General features: G+C 41.2%; 1 protein-coding gene across 2 annotated transcripts in view; it reads left to right on the plus strand.

The window, feature by feature from the left end:
• cntfr (ciliary neurotrophic factor receptor) overlaps positions 1-14,268 on the plus strand; it is a 205,090-nt gene that overhangs the window by 77,867 nt on the left and 112,955 nt on the right. The window contains exon 3 of one of the 2 annotated variants that reach the window (XM_070989534.1): positions 3,607-3,688. In XM_070989534.1, coding sequence (XP_070845635.1) covers positions 3,607-3,688 — 82 coding nt within the window. Of the gene's footprint in view, positions 1-3,579; positions 3,689-14,268 lie in introns of those variants that run through there. The other variant, XM_070989533.1, reaches the window with a different exon arrangement.

The raw sequence follows: 14,268 nt of genomic DNA on the forward strand, positions 1-14,268 counted from the left end.
ATAAGAAATGAATAAATAAATATGGAAGAAGAAGAAGGAGATGATGAAGAAGAAGAAGAGAATAAATAGGAGGGTCAGGGGAGGGATGGATGGATGGATAAAGGGAGGAGGGTTTGTATTGAGTTTGTGTGATTGCAGCGCTAACCACCCTGTGGGCTGTCATTATGTGAGCGATCTGAAGCTGTCAGATTTCAAAACTGTATTGTTTGCTGATAGACGGGCTAAATACCCCCACAGTTTCAAGCATGCACCCATACACACTGGAGCGTTTGCACCCAGAGATTCTCAAATGGCACGCACGCACACACTCTTTATTTGGATTTTGATGGGCAAACCAGCACTTGAAGAGCAGAGATGGGGATTGTGATGCTCTGACAAGGGATGCAATTTTAATTTCACCCCCTGTCACTCTCCTCAATATCTGCTCAGATGAAATACATATGAGCTGCCAATCACTCACACATACAAATAGACGTACAGGCACACACACTCAAACACACAATCTGTCTCTCAATCATATGCATGCATGCAAACTTTCAGTTACTATTTCTGTCTTTTGAAGTCATAGGTACACCCACACAGGGAATCATCTTTTAATGTACTGAAAACTCAAATACAAACTCTTTTTCAGGCAGTGGCTCTTGAATACCAGGAACTGAGATCAGGAATTATCACTTTTTTGTGAATCTGCTTGAATTTGTGTGCTTGTGTGTCTGCATGCAACTATGTGTTGAACGTGAATCATATGTCTCTTCAGACCTCATTGGCACTACTTTTTTGTTAAATACTAAAGTTCTTGAAATGCCATTATTGAGGTAATATGGCACAAATCAGCACTGTGACAAAATAAATCGTGGATTCAACAGGTGGAACTTAGAGTGCAGAGGTTAGCCTGAACAACATGCATTGAAACATCAAGCCAAAATGTCTGCACACGCTAGGTTTCCCTCCCGTGTCACTGCACATGGAAGAAAATTTCATGTCAGCCGTAAGAAGATGGTCAGATCCTCCCGATATAAACACGCAGACCTATTCAACCAGGGGAGAGGATAAAAATGATTCTGTTTGGCTGGTCTCTTATTGACTTCCACCTCAGAGATGCTTTTAAAAGGAATTGTTGCACAGCCAAAATATATATCCACATAATGCAGTGTATATGAAAGAATAACATGAGTAAAGTGCAATAAACATGGGAAAATAAGCTGTAAAGTTAGATTAGAAAACCAATTAGCTTATAATCATGCATGCATCAAAGACGCATACTCATCTACATTTGTTGTTTTCGGGATGCTGTGCTTTTGCAGAGAAACAGAACAGTGTGACATAACAGCTGGGTGAGGAAGCCATGGTGACAGATGTTTCCCAGACGAAAGTGCATTTCCCAGTTTGCCTGTTTATTTATACACATTTATTCTAAACAGCATTCCTTTTGATTTTTCATAAGGAGAAACTTGTTCGGGGCCACATTAATGTTTCCTAATGAGGATTACCTACTCCTAATTACTTTGTGTTGCTTTCACATGACAAAATTCTTTAATGAATGAATAATATAAAAATAACTTTCTTTGTCCTTTAGTGTACTAGGCCGTTTGAGTGTCAAAGCATTTCTTTTTAACACACCATTAGTTTGGTCGTCCATGAAAACATTTGCTCATATGTTTAATGTCTATGGCTGTTTTATTGCCTTTTGACATTTTAGTCAGACCATGAAAGCTTTTTCATGTTCTTGAATGTCGCTCCCCCAATACGCACAGATGTTTTTATTTCTGTCTGAGATGCTTAAACATGCTGTGGTGGTGTTCACGGTCAATGTTAACAAAGAGAGACAGAAGGAGCGAAGGATATAAAATGTGGGAGGGTTATCGAGAGATTCATATAGGATGTACTAAAGAGGAAGAATGAAATGGTGACAGAAGAGAAGTGAAAGAGAGCAGAAGGGAGTGAGGGGGAAAAAAAAGCTGAAGCTAAACAAGACCGAGAAGGTAATGGGAGATGACAGTGGTTTGTGATAGCTGGAGTCTTACATCAAAAGAACAAGGAAATTCACTTTCTTTCTTTGCCTCTATTTAGAGTGCTCACTGTGTTCACCACACACAGGCACACACACATTACTCACTGCAAGACTCAGCAGCAAGCAGACCCTTAGAAAACCTTCATCTGTAAGAGAGCCAACTACCTCTCCTCGCCGAACAGAGGAGAGGAGGCGGAGGGACAGCCCAGAGAGAGAAGACGAGGTGTGGGCAGAGCGGAGAGATGTCGCACTTTAATGGCAGGATCCGGGTTCAAGCCCCCTTCTTGGCAGGCATCCGCCCTCGTTCAAGCGTCCTTGAACGCGACGCTGAATGCCTACGAGCTCCAGTAGCGTAGTTATGTCGGAGCTGACCCTGGCCTCTGACATATCACCTCGTCAGTGAAGGCGAGAAAGCGGAATGGCAGTTTCTCAATGGGAATAATTTCTAAGGCCGACTAATAAACACATAGCCTTTGTGTTTGAGCTGCACAAAAACAGAAATGTTAAAACACGAGGGGAAGTTGCATGAGGGTACTATTTGGTGGTGGACAAAAGCCGCCTGTTGTCACCGTGAGGTTGACTGGAAGACTAAACCCTGTACTAGCCAAATGTATCCCCTGCCCCCCAAGAATAATTTGTCACTTAGTGAGCTTTAGAGGTGCTGATAAGTGTATTATGTTAGCTACAGACAGCTAGCCATTTCCCCTGGTTTCCAGTCTTTCTGCTAAGTAAGTCACCACCCGATAGCTTCATATTTATCACATGGACACCAAAGTAGCATCAATCTTATTTCGGCAAGAAAGCAAAATAAATATATATATAAATTTGGACAGAGCACAGAGACTTGCTGCATATCTGTCTTCACTTTTCAAACATTTCCTTTTGCAAAAAAAGAAAAACTAAAGGAATGACTGTTTAAAAAGCAAGACAATATACAAAGATGGCGCAATGGACTGAGAGACAGGGAAAAACATCAAGAGACAAAAGCATGAGAGAGCAAGAGATGAGAGCACCTCCTCCATCCTTGCCTCCATCATGCCTCACGTACCATAAACAGCACCACCAATGAGGCGGCGGGATGCCCAGTGGAGTGTTGTTGTTTTACATGAAAGCTGTGTGTCCTTGTTTATGGCGTGCTATACCTTTAAGAGCTGCTGCCATAGCCCATCCCAGAGAGGATGGGCCCATTAGGCTGATGAACAGAAAGAAGGAAAGAGAAAGAGGGAGAGAGAAAGAGAGTCAGAGACACATAAAGAAAGAGAGAGAAAGAGAGAGAGGTTATACAGTAAAAAGGATAACAGTACAAGAAGTACACAAAGGAATGCCATTGGAAATGAAGGAGTTTGAGGAGTAGGAAGGAGATAGTAAAGGAGAGAGAAAGGGCCACTCCAGGGACCATAATAGTGAGAGGATAGAGAGAGGCACTGAGGGATACAGAGAGAGAGAACAGGAAGCAGCTATCTCTCCATCTCCTCCATGGTGTTGTAGGCGTCTATGGGTCTGTCAGTCAATCAGGACGACAGGCGGATGCGCTCACTCGCCGGCTCTCTTGTCTCCCGCACGCACTCATGACTTTGCTGTGTGTGTGTCTACAGATGGCAAACCTTGTGACATCGTTGTGCTGCGTGGTTCTGGCCGCCGTGGTGGTAGCCTACGCTCAGAGACGCAGCCAGCTTGGTGAGTATGCATTTTATCTACTCCTTCCTCACGCTGTAGCTCTCCTCTGCCTAGGCCTACTCTGCCTCTCCTTGTTTTATCCAGTCCGGTCAAGCCCTTGTGTTCTCTTCTCTCTTCTCAAAAAGTAAATGCTGTTTGACTCTCAACTTTCCTGCTCTTCTTTGCTCCTCTCTATTGTATTATTTCTACCTTCCTCTCCTCTAGTATTACTCTATGTGGTGCTACTGATGACTACTACTATTCTACTCCACTCTTTTCAACCTCTCTCAAATCTGTCCAGCCACACTTAAGTAATTGCTCTAATCTCTCCTGTGCTCAAATTGTTTTCTTTTATAATGCCTCTATAATATGTGGCTGTCAACGTGTACTGCAAACCATTGGTTATCCTTTCATGTATGAACTTGGTTTTAGGCTGCTCAAAAAAAAAATCTGCTTTGCTGTTATTATGGATTAGTTGACCCCATGTGGAGTTAGGGTAAGATTTATTTAATGCATCCGGATGTTAACTGTGATTTTACTGTGTGCAATTTGGGCCAGTTTGAGCTCCAGTAGCTAGTTCCTGGCTGTGAGGTCAAAGGTGCAGCAGAAAAAAATGGAAATACCTGCGAGAAAGCTTAGCTGGTATTCACTTTTCTTCACTTACAAACGGAAAAACAATAGCTGACCGAATCAGCCCGTCATCCCTCGCTGCGTGGTGCTAATATTTTGGCCACATTGCCAAGGCTACGTCCATAACAAATACAGGTTCAACAAAGAAGCCAGTCAGGTCCACTGGTGATCATGAGCACGTTTCAGATGATTTGTGTACTGAGGTTTTTGAGCGAGGAGACGCTGAAAAGACCCACATAATGCGGTGACGGCTCTTCTGAGGGTTCACACATGATGCATGACCATAAATTAAATTGTGTGTGTGTGTGTGTGTGTGTGTGTGTGTGTGTGTGTGTGTGTGTGTGTGTGTGTGTTTAACAGGGGAGTCAATTTGTCACTTGACTTTTAGTGAAGAGTGGCCTTGGTTTAATAGCCAATGAGATCTGTCTGTTTAAGTCAGCTGACCCAAAGAAAGAGTCTAAGGAAGTCAATAAGTCCCCAGTGACGCACATCACCGTGTCACGAGGGTCACACACACACACACACACACACACACACACACACACACACACACACAGAAGCGCACACGTACACACATAAACAGAGCAGACGTGTCTCAGGAAATAGGAATGTTGTCTTTGGGGATTAGGTGGCAGCAGGAGAGAAGGTAAGTGAATGAGGGAGATAGAAAGTAAATCCAGAGAGGAAAAGTAGATGAAGAGTGGAAGAAATTGGGAAAATAGAGCAAAGATGGAAGGCAAACGGAAGCAGACAAATTGAGAACGAAAGTCGAGGGTAATAGCAATTGATGTTTGATGGGAAAATGAGAGCTGTGCCCCGAACAATTTGGTATGTGTTGAGGGTGAAAACCCTACTTTCTCTTTAAACAGTGTCCTGTACTAATGATGAAAACTGTTTTACTTCAATGCAGTGACACTTATAAGCTATGAGAGGATTTCATGTCCCTCATTTTACTTTGATACAACTTGCGTCTTTAAAACAAAGACAACTGAAAATCTTAAGCTTGTTACAGCAAATGACTGTCTATATTTTCAATAAAAGATTAAGCTATACAGTACCAGTCAATCTCTCTCCACTTTTCTGTTATTTACTTATTTCCGTGCTGTTCAGAAAAGCAGAAAGAAAGAAAGTGTGGTAGAGAGAGCAATCAAAGAAAAGAGAGGAAAAAAAAAGGTCAAAGGAGAACACTGAAGGGAATACCAGATATGGATCAAGGGAGGAATGAATAACATGAATAGAAAAAAAGAGAGCTGTCAGTTCAGTGTTTGAGAAGAATCGGCTACCACATACACTCGCAGATACACACAACACAAATGCACATACCTGCACACACTGAAAAATACTGTATGATGTACACATGCCTAAGGAACATGCATAAAAACAGAAGAGCAATAGTATTTTCAGTATGTACATTTGAGGCCAAAATCGTATGCATGCACACACATATAATATAAACCCAGTAGACACAGAGACACATATATACATCTGTCGATCTTGGAAAGAGCCTTATTTCTCTGACAAATTGCCAGCCAGTTTGATTGACAGCATTCCCTAGGGTATGCCCCACTCAGTGGAGAGTGTGTAACACACACTCACACGGAGCAATGCATGTGCACACGCATCCGCAGTCAGACCTAACAAGAGAGTTCATCCCTGTCTATCCAGCACATACAGAGGAAGGCACACGCTGTCTTTGCATGAGCTTACGTATGCACACGCGTGTGTGAGACAATCAGTGTATAGGAAATCCATTTGAGATTTCATAATTAATGACAGCACTGCATTGCCGAACAAAGACAATGAAACACACTGTTAGAAAACATCCACAGACAAGACAGAGTCAAGCAAATAGATACAAGTCCCACATGGAGAAGTCGATGTTCTCTGGAAGGAGGAGGGATGGAAAGTGAAAGAGAGACAGAAAGGCGATGGGGAATGAGATGGGGAGACAGAGGAGCGAACACGGTAAGAGCTCATTGGAAGAGCAGAGAACGAAAGTAATGTGTAAAACAGCATTAGATGGAACACATTCATGACGAAAAGCCCTTCTGGGAGCTGATTAATATCAGGGAAGCTGTTGTTATCCCTTTGTGTCAAGTAAATGGTGCACATGTACCATCCTTTCATTCAAATATGCATTTAAAGATTACAAAAGGAAAATAAAAGGCAAATTGTGATTGTGAATTCAACAATAATCTAAATATTTCAAGATTGTCTCCAGGTATTTTATTGCAGGATATTGTCAAAACAATATAGCTTCGAATTAGATTCTTGCACAGTAGCTGGATATGTCATTTAAAGTATATTTACACCAGCATTGCATCATTTCTTCAGCAGCAAGACTTTCCCCGCTCCAAGTAGAGAGATTTTTTTTTATCTGATTCTGCGGAAAGTTCATTGAATGTGCCATTTCCATTCAGCTTTTGTAATGTGATTCATGTTGACTCAAATTAAAAAAAACTCTGAGATGGAAACCATAGCAACGGAAATGACAGGGCCTTAATGAAACATCACTTGAAACAACAGAGGAAAAAGAAAATAATTGAAGCTATAAACCCGCAGAGAGAAAGGGGAGTGAGACTCAGAGGTCATGCCAATTAAGCTTCTTCGAATGTGAATTTGATTTTTGATTGCCAGTGATAAACAGAAGATGAGATTGTTGGAGGGGGTCAGGAGAGATACTGGGTTTGTGGAAAAAAACCCAAGACAGATATGGGGAAAGACATGAGAGAATACAGAACGGATGACATATGAAAGGGCAATGCTGCTAAGTTATTCAGGCAGTTTTTTGATCTTATTGTACACATATACACACAATGCTTGTTATACATGTGAAAAAGTAAAGCATTGCTGTTGCCTCAGAATAATGCTCAATGCTAGCATCACCACTAGCGCAAAGACTGCAACAGTCAACATGAATTTCCTGGAATATTCCTTAGTTTTAGCATCTATGTTCAAGGTGCAATATGTAAGAATTGGCCACCTGCTTGAATTCATACTCCACACAAACAGGGGGCAGCACATCACCAGAGCAATTGCTCAGTGAAGCTGAAATAAGCTCGTTAGCTAAGTTAGTCGTGCAGGTAGCCTTCCTACCATAGATACAATATGTGCTTTGCCTAGACTGGAAGCTTGGAGCACCAGGGGAGTGTTGGTGTTTACACCGCCAGTGTTCGACCTCCAGGAGAGGGATGTTTTCTGGCCTGTGGGTGGCAGAGAACCCAGTGAGGAATGCTAGCAGGCAGGCACGTCAGAATGGGCACCAGAACCAGAGCTGCGTGAGCTAGCAACAGGACCGGGCTCAGAATATGAGTGAACTGCGACCGGCATGGCCTCCAAGACTTAAGGGGAAGCCAGTCCGATGACAGAAAATACAAGACACAAGGCAATTTACAATGGATCCAACCGGGACTCACGAACCAGGAGTCCAATCAGGCTGAAAACTACATCAGTGTTGTTGGAGTAAGAGCAGACTGGATGCGACAAAGACTCACTGTGGCCCCTTGACGTAAAAGAGGTACTGCAAGATAGGACCTGCCTGAGCTAGCTGGTTAGCATGCTAACTTCAGTAGATATATCTCTGCAACATAATGCATAGATGTCTTTGATAAAACATCAAAACTATTATTTCTTAACAGTCTGTTGATAGTTTTACTTAATTTTTGAATGTTTTAAACTTAAGTTCTTACATATTGCTCCTTAAGTGCAAAGTATTTCCCTGCTGTCCTTCAGCAAAATGCCGAACGTCAACTAGTACCAGACATGTTGTATTGCTCTGCTGACCCTGACCTCTGAACCTCCCTTTGGGTTGAGGAGGAGGAGAGAAAAATCCCTTCAAGGATCAATAACATCATTTTTATTCATTAGTATTATATTGCACTGCCAGCAGAACAAAAGTTCATGGAAAATACAGCCCGTAAGCAGTAAAGTCTTCTAGTGAAGAGTTGGGCAACATCAGTGTTCGCTAGTTGTCCATCCTTGAGTCATCAGGATAATAACATAATTTCATACTGTGTTGTCAAGAAGAACAAATCTCCTGTATTATATGCATTTAACTGTTTTTGAACATCATATTAGCTCTTTGGCATAAATGTTTTAATAGCCTTGCAGTCCACGAAAACCATATCTATTCCACAACATCACTTTTATAGCTTTTTTAAACTGTAATTAGAACACAAAATTATGTATATAAAAAAGGTTAAATGCATAAATTAACCTGTGTAATTACCAATTGTACAGCTGTCCACAAAGTAATTATGAAAAAATCCAATAAAACTAACATTAAAGGGTCAAGAGGGTACCCACATGGATTACATAGTAAATTTCACATCTGTTGCTGTAAAGCAGACCACCCATCTATCTATCTATCTATCTATCTATCTATCTATCTATCTATCTATCTATCTATCTATCTATCTATCTATCTATCTATCTATCTATCTATCTATCTATCTATCCCTTTATTTCAATGTAACACAGACAAACACATTCAAGGTCCTACTGAGTCCACTTGGTTCTTAGAAACCAAGACCCGTCCTGGAACCTGCCCAGTTTCACTCTAGTTTGTCAACATATTGTGCTTTTGTTGCAGCAGGTCTTAGGTCTTGTCAAAATGTTGCTGCCAGTGTTGATGTTCTCTGTGTATTTCATTATGATTGGTTCTATTTCAGCCTGACCAGTTCTGACTGTCCTCAGGTCCCTTTTGGATTAGGTCTTTCTGCTGGCCCCATTGGTTTCTCGTATGTTTACCAAGCGTGTGTTTCAAATCAGATCCAAGACCTCTAAAATACATGTCCCAGTTGAAGTAGTGAGATGTACTAACCGGCAAACAAAGAATCCCTTGTACATTTTCAAACACAGACTCAGTTTAAAAACTGGATTTTCAAATCAACCAAAACACATTACTCATGGCTGCTCTGGATGTCTCTGTTTGTTTCAGATTACTCTGTTCCAGAGGTGATACAATCGCTCACATTACATACAAAGTGATCCTCTCATGCATTGAAAACCCGAAGATTGATCACATTCATAGTCAAAATGAGCCTTATTTTCTTTCGCTATTTGTCTTAATCTCTTTTTGTCTCTCTCTGCATCTTTAATAGTCTCTCTCTGTTTTCACTGATTCCTTCTTCATCCGTCAGTGTGTGTGTTTCGCTCTCATCTCATTTTAATCCTGCGATATAGCAGAAAGTCCTCCGAAAAGCAATACAATGTCATTAATAGGGTGCCTTACACAGTAAATACTAAGCGCACGCGCAACAAGAATACCAATGAGCAAAGCGGAAGAGCATCCAGTAGTGGAGGAAGAGAAGACAAGAAATAAACACAATGAAACTCAGAATAAGGAAATATGGAGCAATTCAGATTGTTTCCGCTGAGTTGGAGTGAATTTCCTACTTTTTTTTTTTTTTTTTTTATGACAATAGTGCTGCTACATCTGCCACCCACCTCCTCCTTTTAGTGTGTGTGTGTGTGTGTGTGTGTGTGTGTGTGAGAGAGAGAGAGAGAGAGAGAGAGAGAGACAGAGAGAGAGAAAGAGAGAGAGAGAGCATGTGTATCAATCTGGTGACATCATGCCGTTGACTGAGAGAGCATGTTATTTATGGGAGTCCATATGCTGATTGAGAGACAAACGTTCCCTCTCAAAATCGTTCCCTCCATCTCTCCCTCTCCCTCCCTCTGTGTCTTTATGCCTCTCTATTTCCCCACTTGTCACCCTCTCACTTTTCCCTTCATATCTGCCTTCCTTCTCCCCTTTCTCCAATCTCTCTAATTTTTTTGACATACTAATTACTTCCTCTTTCTGGATCTTCCCCCCCCCACCACCCTTTCAATCCATTTCTGTCTCCCTCTCCTCCTCCCCCATCGCTCAATCCATCTCCCAAGTGGTCAACAGCGGATTTACCGCCCATGACATCATTTTGCCGCTGACGCTACACCACAGTCACTAAACGTTTTTGTGTGATTCATCTCTGCCCTTCGCTGAGCTTCTTTACCTCGCAACCATTCCATCTAATCACCATGAACACGAGGAGAGGCAGAGATCAGGAAGCAGGACGGCAGAGGGAAAGGGAGAGGTTGAGAGACAGCGGCGGAGTAGGAGGTTAACTCTCACACTAATTCCACGGTATTACAGCTGTCAAAGCTGTATTTATTTCTTGAGCATTCGACACGTGCTGCTATGACTTCCCAACATGCCGGGGTGTACGCTTTGCCACACAGCAGCCTTATTTATCCACGCCCTCGTGAATGGATCGTGTTAAAAGTTAATATCAGTATTAAGTATTCATATGAAAATTAATACTTGTCATTCTTTCTAACCCATGCAAGTCTAATCTAAGCATGTGCAGATGCTCATTGAAGTAGATGTAGCATTAATAGCTACAGCATAAAAATGAAATACACAATATTTAGTATTTTCATATAATTACACATAATATAATATAATAGTCGATTTTTCCTGTAACTTTTTATCTCTTCACCCATAGACCCAGTCTGTGCGCATCAATAATGAAGGTATTTATCTTTTCTGTTGCTTTGCCAAAATGTTAATCTAGGGTATCATGTAAGGATGGAAAGTAACTACTGTAATTGCAGATACTCTCTTGTTGTAATTATGTCGCTTTTTCATGTACTCTCACCTCAGTAATTGCAACGAGGCCCACCGATCTGCTCAGTCGGGAGGATTTTTCATTTAGGTTTGATGTTGCGGTGATTTTCATAATAACACAGAAGAAATGGAACAAAGGAGATCCATATTACATAACCACTCACAAGGCGTAACCATCCATGATGATAAATAGGAAAAGTAAATGCTAGTGAGACAAAGTCATTGGATTTTAATGTCAAGACAATGAGAGATGTTGGATATACAAACTTCCCCCTTGACAGATTTCCCAACATGCTGACACAACTACAAGTTTTTACAGTGAAAGCATTTAAAATATCAGCTTTTGTGTGTGATGTGTGTACCTCTGCACCTTTCAGAAGCACAAAAGACAAATCTAGACAACTAAATGTGATCAATTATTCATGTAATTTAACTGCTCTCTGATGTGTCATCAGAGGGAACAGACGGCTGCTGTAAATAAGTAAATAAACACAAAGATTGATGTCTGTGTGAAGGGCGTCAGTTTGTGTGTCTCGCATGTGTCAGCCATGTATGTGCCGGCAGGGAACCTTGATCGCACTCATTATCCTGAGTAGCACTCAGTGTAATCAGTGTTCCCTGTTTGGCACACTGTTTGTATTAAAATCAAGATGGAGCTCAACCAATTGATTGACTGGCTGGATTGGCAGATGGATTACAGTCAGACTGCCTGGATGACTGGCAGGGAGGAGAAGCAAAGTAATGCTCATCCAATTCAGCCATCACTTTGAAATGGAAGATACAAAATGGAATATACTTTTTGTAATCATTGTTAGAATTACTGCCAAAAGGTAGAAGCAAAAACAAGAGAGAAGCGCAAACCCACCAAAATAATACCTGTTTAGTGAAAGAAAAAAAAATCCCATTTATATAACACAAAATAAAAATTGTGCAATACCCTAATATATGTTTAATTTAGGCACATACTGTTAACACTTTTGATTAATTGTTCTATATTTTCAAACATGATCACACTAAATTAATACGGTACAGAAATCAATGCAAGCCCAGCACGCTTCATACTTGCCCTTGATAGCTCTGGCGAGTTGATCCAGCAGCTGAGTGGCTGAATAGACTGTAAGCTGGCTCCACGGCTGACAAACTGTTTAGTCAACTGATTGGCTGACAAATCCTTGTTGGTTAGCACAACATAACAGCATTGCATACCTCCAGAAGGACCTGTGGGCAGGCAGATTGAAGACTGAGTAACTACTTGGCCGACTGAGTGCCTGTCTGATTACAGAGACACTGAGAAGATGGAGCAGCTGATAGAGTGGTTGATTGACACTGATATGGAGGTTATGTTGTAGCCTACCGATTGGCTGGCTGGATTACAGTAGTGGATGTTGAAAGAGGTATTTAGTAGAGGGGGAAAAAAGGATGAAAATTTATAGGAATCTAGTGTATTTGAGTGCTAATGCAGTACGCTGTGTGCATGGGGAAGGGGGAGAGAGAGGAAGATGTTGCAAATTGGATGAAATGTTATGCTTTTCATCATATATACACACAAACACATACATATCCTGAGACCAAGGTCACGCCATGCTGTGCACACAGCGCACAAAAGCACACAGTGTCATGCAAAAGTATAAATCTTAAAAAAAAATAAAGATAAGGGTTTAATTGAATTTTATTATTCATATCTGTTCATCAAACTGGAAACTCTGATCAAAACCACTTGGGTTCAGCTTTCAGTGACTGTAATTTAAGGGTACATTTGCAGCAGCAGACAAACAAATGTTCCCAATCTGTAGCTACAACACGGAAATGAGACAAGGAGTATTAGATTAGAGTGACTTTCTTCAAGATTGTGGAGTAGTTATAATGTTCATCGTCTTCAAGTTACTCATGAAATTACTGTTACTGCTGAAGTTGCCGACCATTGCCAGCATTTTTGATCATAGTCACTAATCTTTCAAGAACCTTAGGATAATAATAATAATAATAATAATAATAATAATAATAATAATAAAATTGATAATATCTGTTCGCATAGAGTGGAGCGTTTTTATTGCCATTGTTATTTTCAAGGAGAATAATGTCTTCTCTGCCCAAGTCCACGGGTTATTTGTCTACCCCGTCACGTCTGCAATATGGATGAGAAATTTCAGTGTCGACACCGTCCTCTCCCTCCACTCTGTGAGTGTCGAGTCTGCGTGTGTCACTGTCACCGGCAGGGTGATCCTGATTCAACCCGCCACATTCATTTGCTCCTTCATCCACAATAGACTCAGAAGGCTTGCATACCTCTGTGTGGGCGCCAGCATTTTTCAGCGTTAGGCTGGTGCGGTTCATGTGCTGCTGTGTATGATTATGGTTACTTGTGCATAAAAAACAGCCAAATCCTTTCCTTCCAGTGGATCCACTTCTTCCCTTGTTTTTGGACGTGGACGTGCTATTTTATAAGATTCCTAATAGTGCCCCCTATTGTATAACAGGGATTGGCAGAATATCTTGTCAATGGCAAGATGACGGAAATCTTGTTGCTAGCTGGGAAAATGTTAATTCTGAGCTACAGTAAGGAAATGTGGATATTTCATCTGGAACCAGCCTTAATAAAGATGAACCCCCTACACACATTTGAACATCAATCACTCTGTGTTTTCTCTCCTAAATGTGTGTCACGCATCACAAATTTGAGTGAGGGACAAAATGTGAGATATGAGAAAACAAATAGCCATGAAATCCATTATTGTTAATAGTGAATGGTCTGTAATTGATCCAGTATAGACACAGACTTCCCGACTGTCTGATAGCATCTGTCTGGTAATGGACCATTTCCAACCAATCACGGTCCTTTATGTTAAGATATGGAATCTCAGAATCTCACTGTCTGAGCCGGAGTGTTTGCATGTGTTTGCGCGGTGAGTGTGTGTATATGTGTGCATGTCCTGTCCAGCTCCTTTAACTCATTAATTTTTTAAAAGGGATTCCCAGTAAAGCTTGATCAAGGTTCTCTCTCTCTCTCTATCGCTCTGACGCTCCCTCCCAACAGTCTGAAGCAGTTAAAAACACTGGATGTTTCTATTAAAATTTCAGCTTGTGTGGAAGCTGAATAATAATAACACATTTTGACCTGTAACTCCTGATTAAACGTGGTCGGCGGTACCCTATAAGTTCGTTCCATCCCTGTTCCTTCGTCCTCCTGACCAAGGTGTGCTGACAGATGATTTAACTGTGGTGCTGAAGAGATGAAGTGCATATTTCAAGGGTTTGTTTACTGCTGAGACTGTCAGCATGGATGATTCTTTTTATCAAGATGTTTAGAGAGCATGCAGTGCAGAGGGTAGAGTACAAAGTCAATGAGGGTCTCAATGTTGAA

This window comes from Chaetodon trifascialis, chromosome 20 (genome assembly GCF_039877785.1).
Source record: "Chaetodon trifascialis isolate fChaTrf1 chromosome 20, fChaTrf1.hap1, whole genome shotgun sequence".
Lineage (NCBI taxonomy): Eukaryota > Metazoa > Chordata > Actinopteri > Chaetodontiformes > Chaetodontidae > Chaetodon > Chaetodon trifascialis.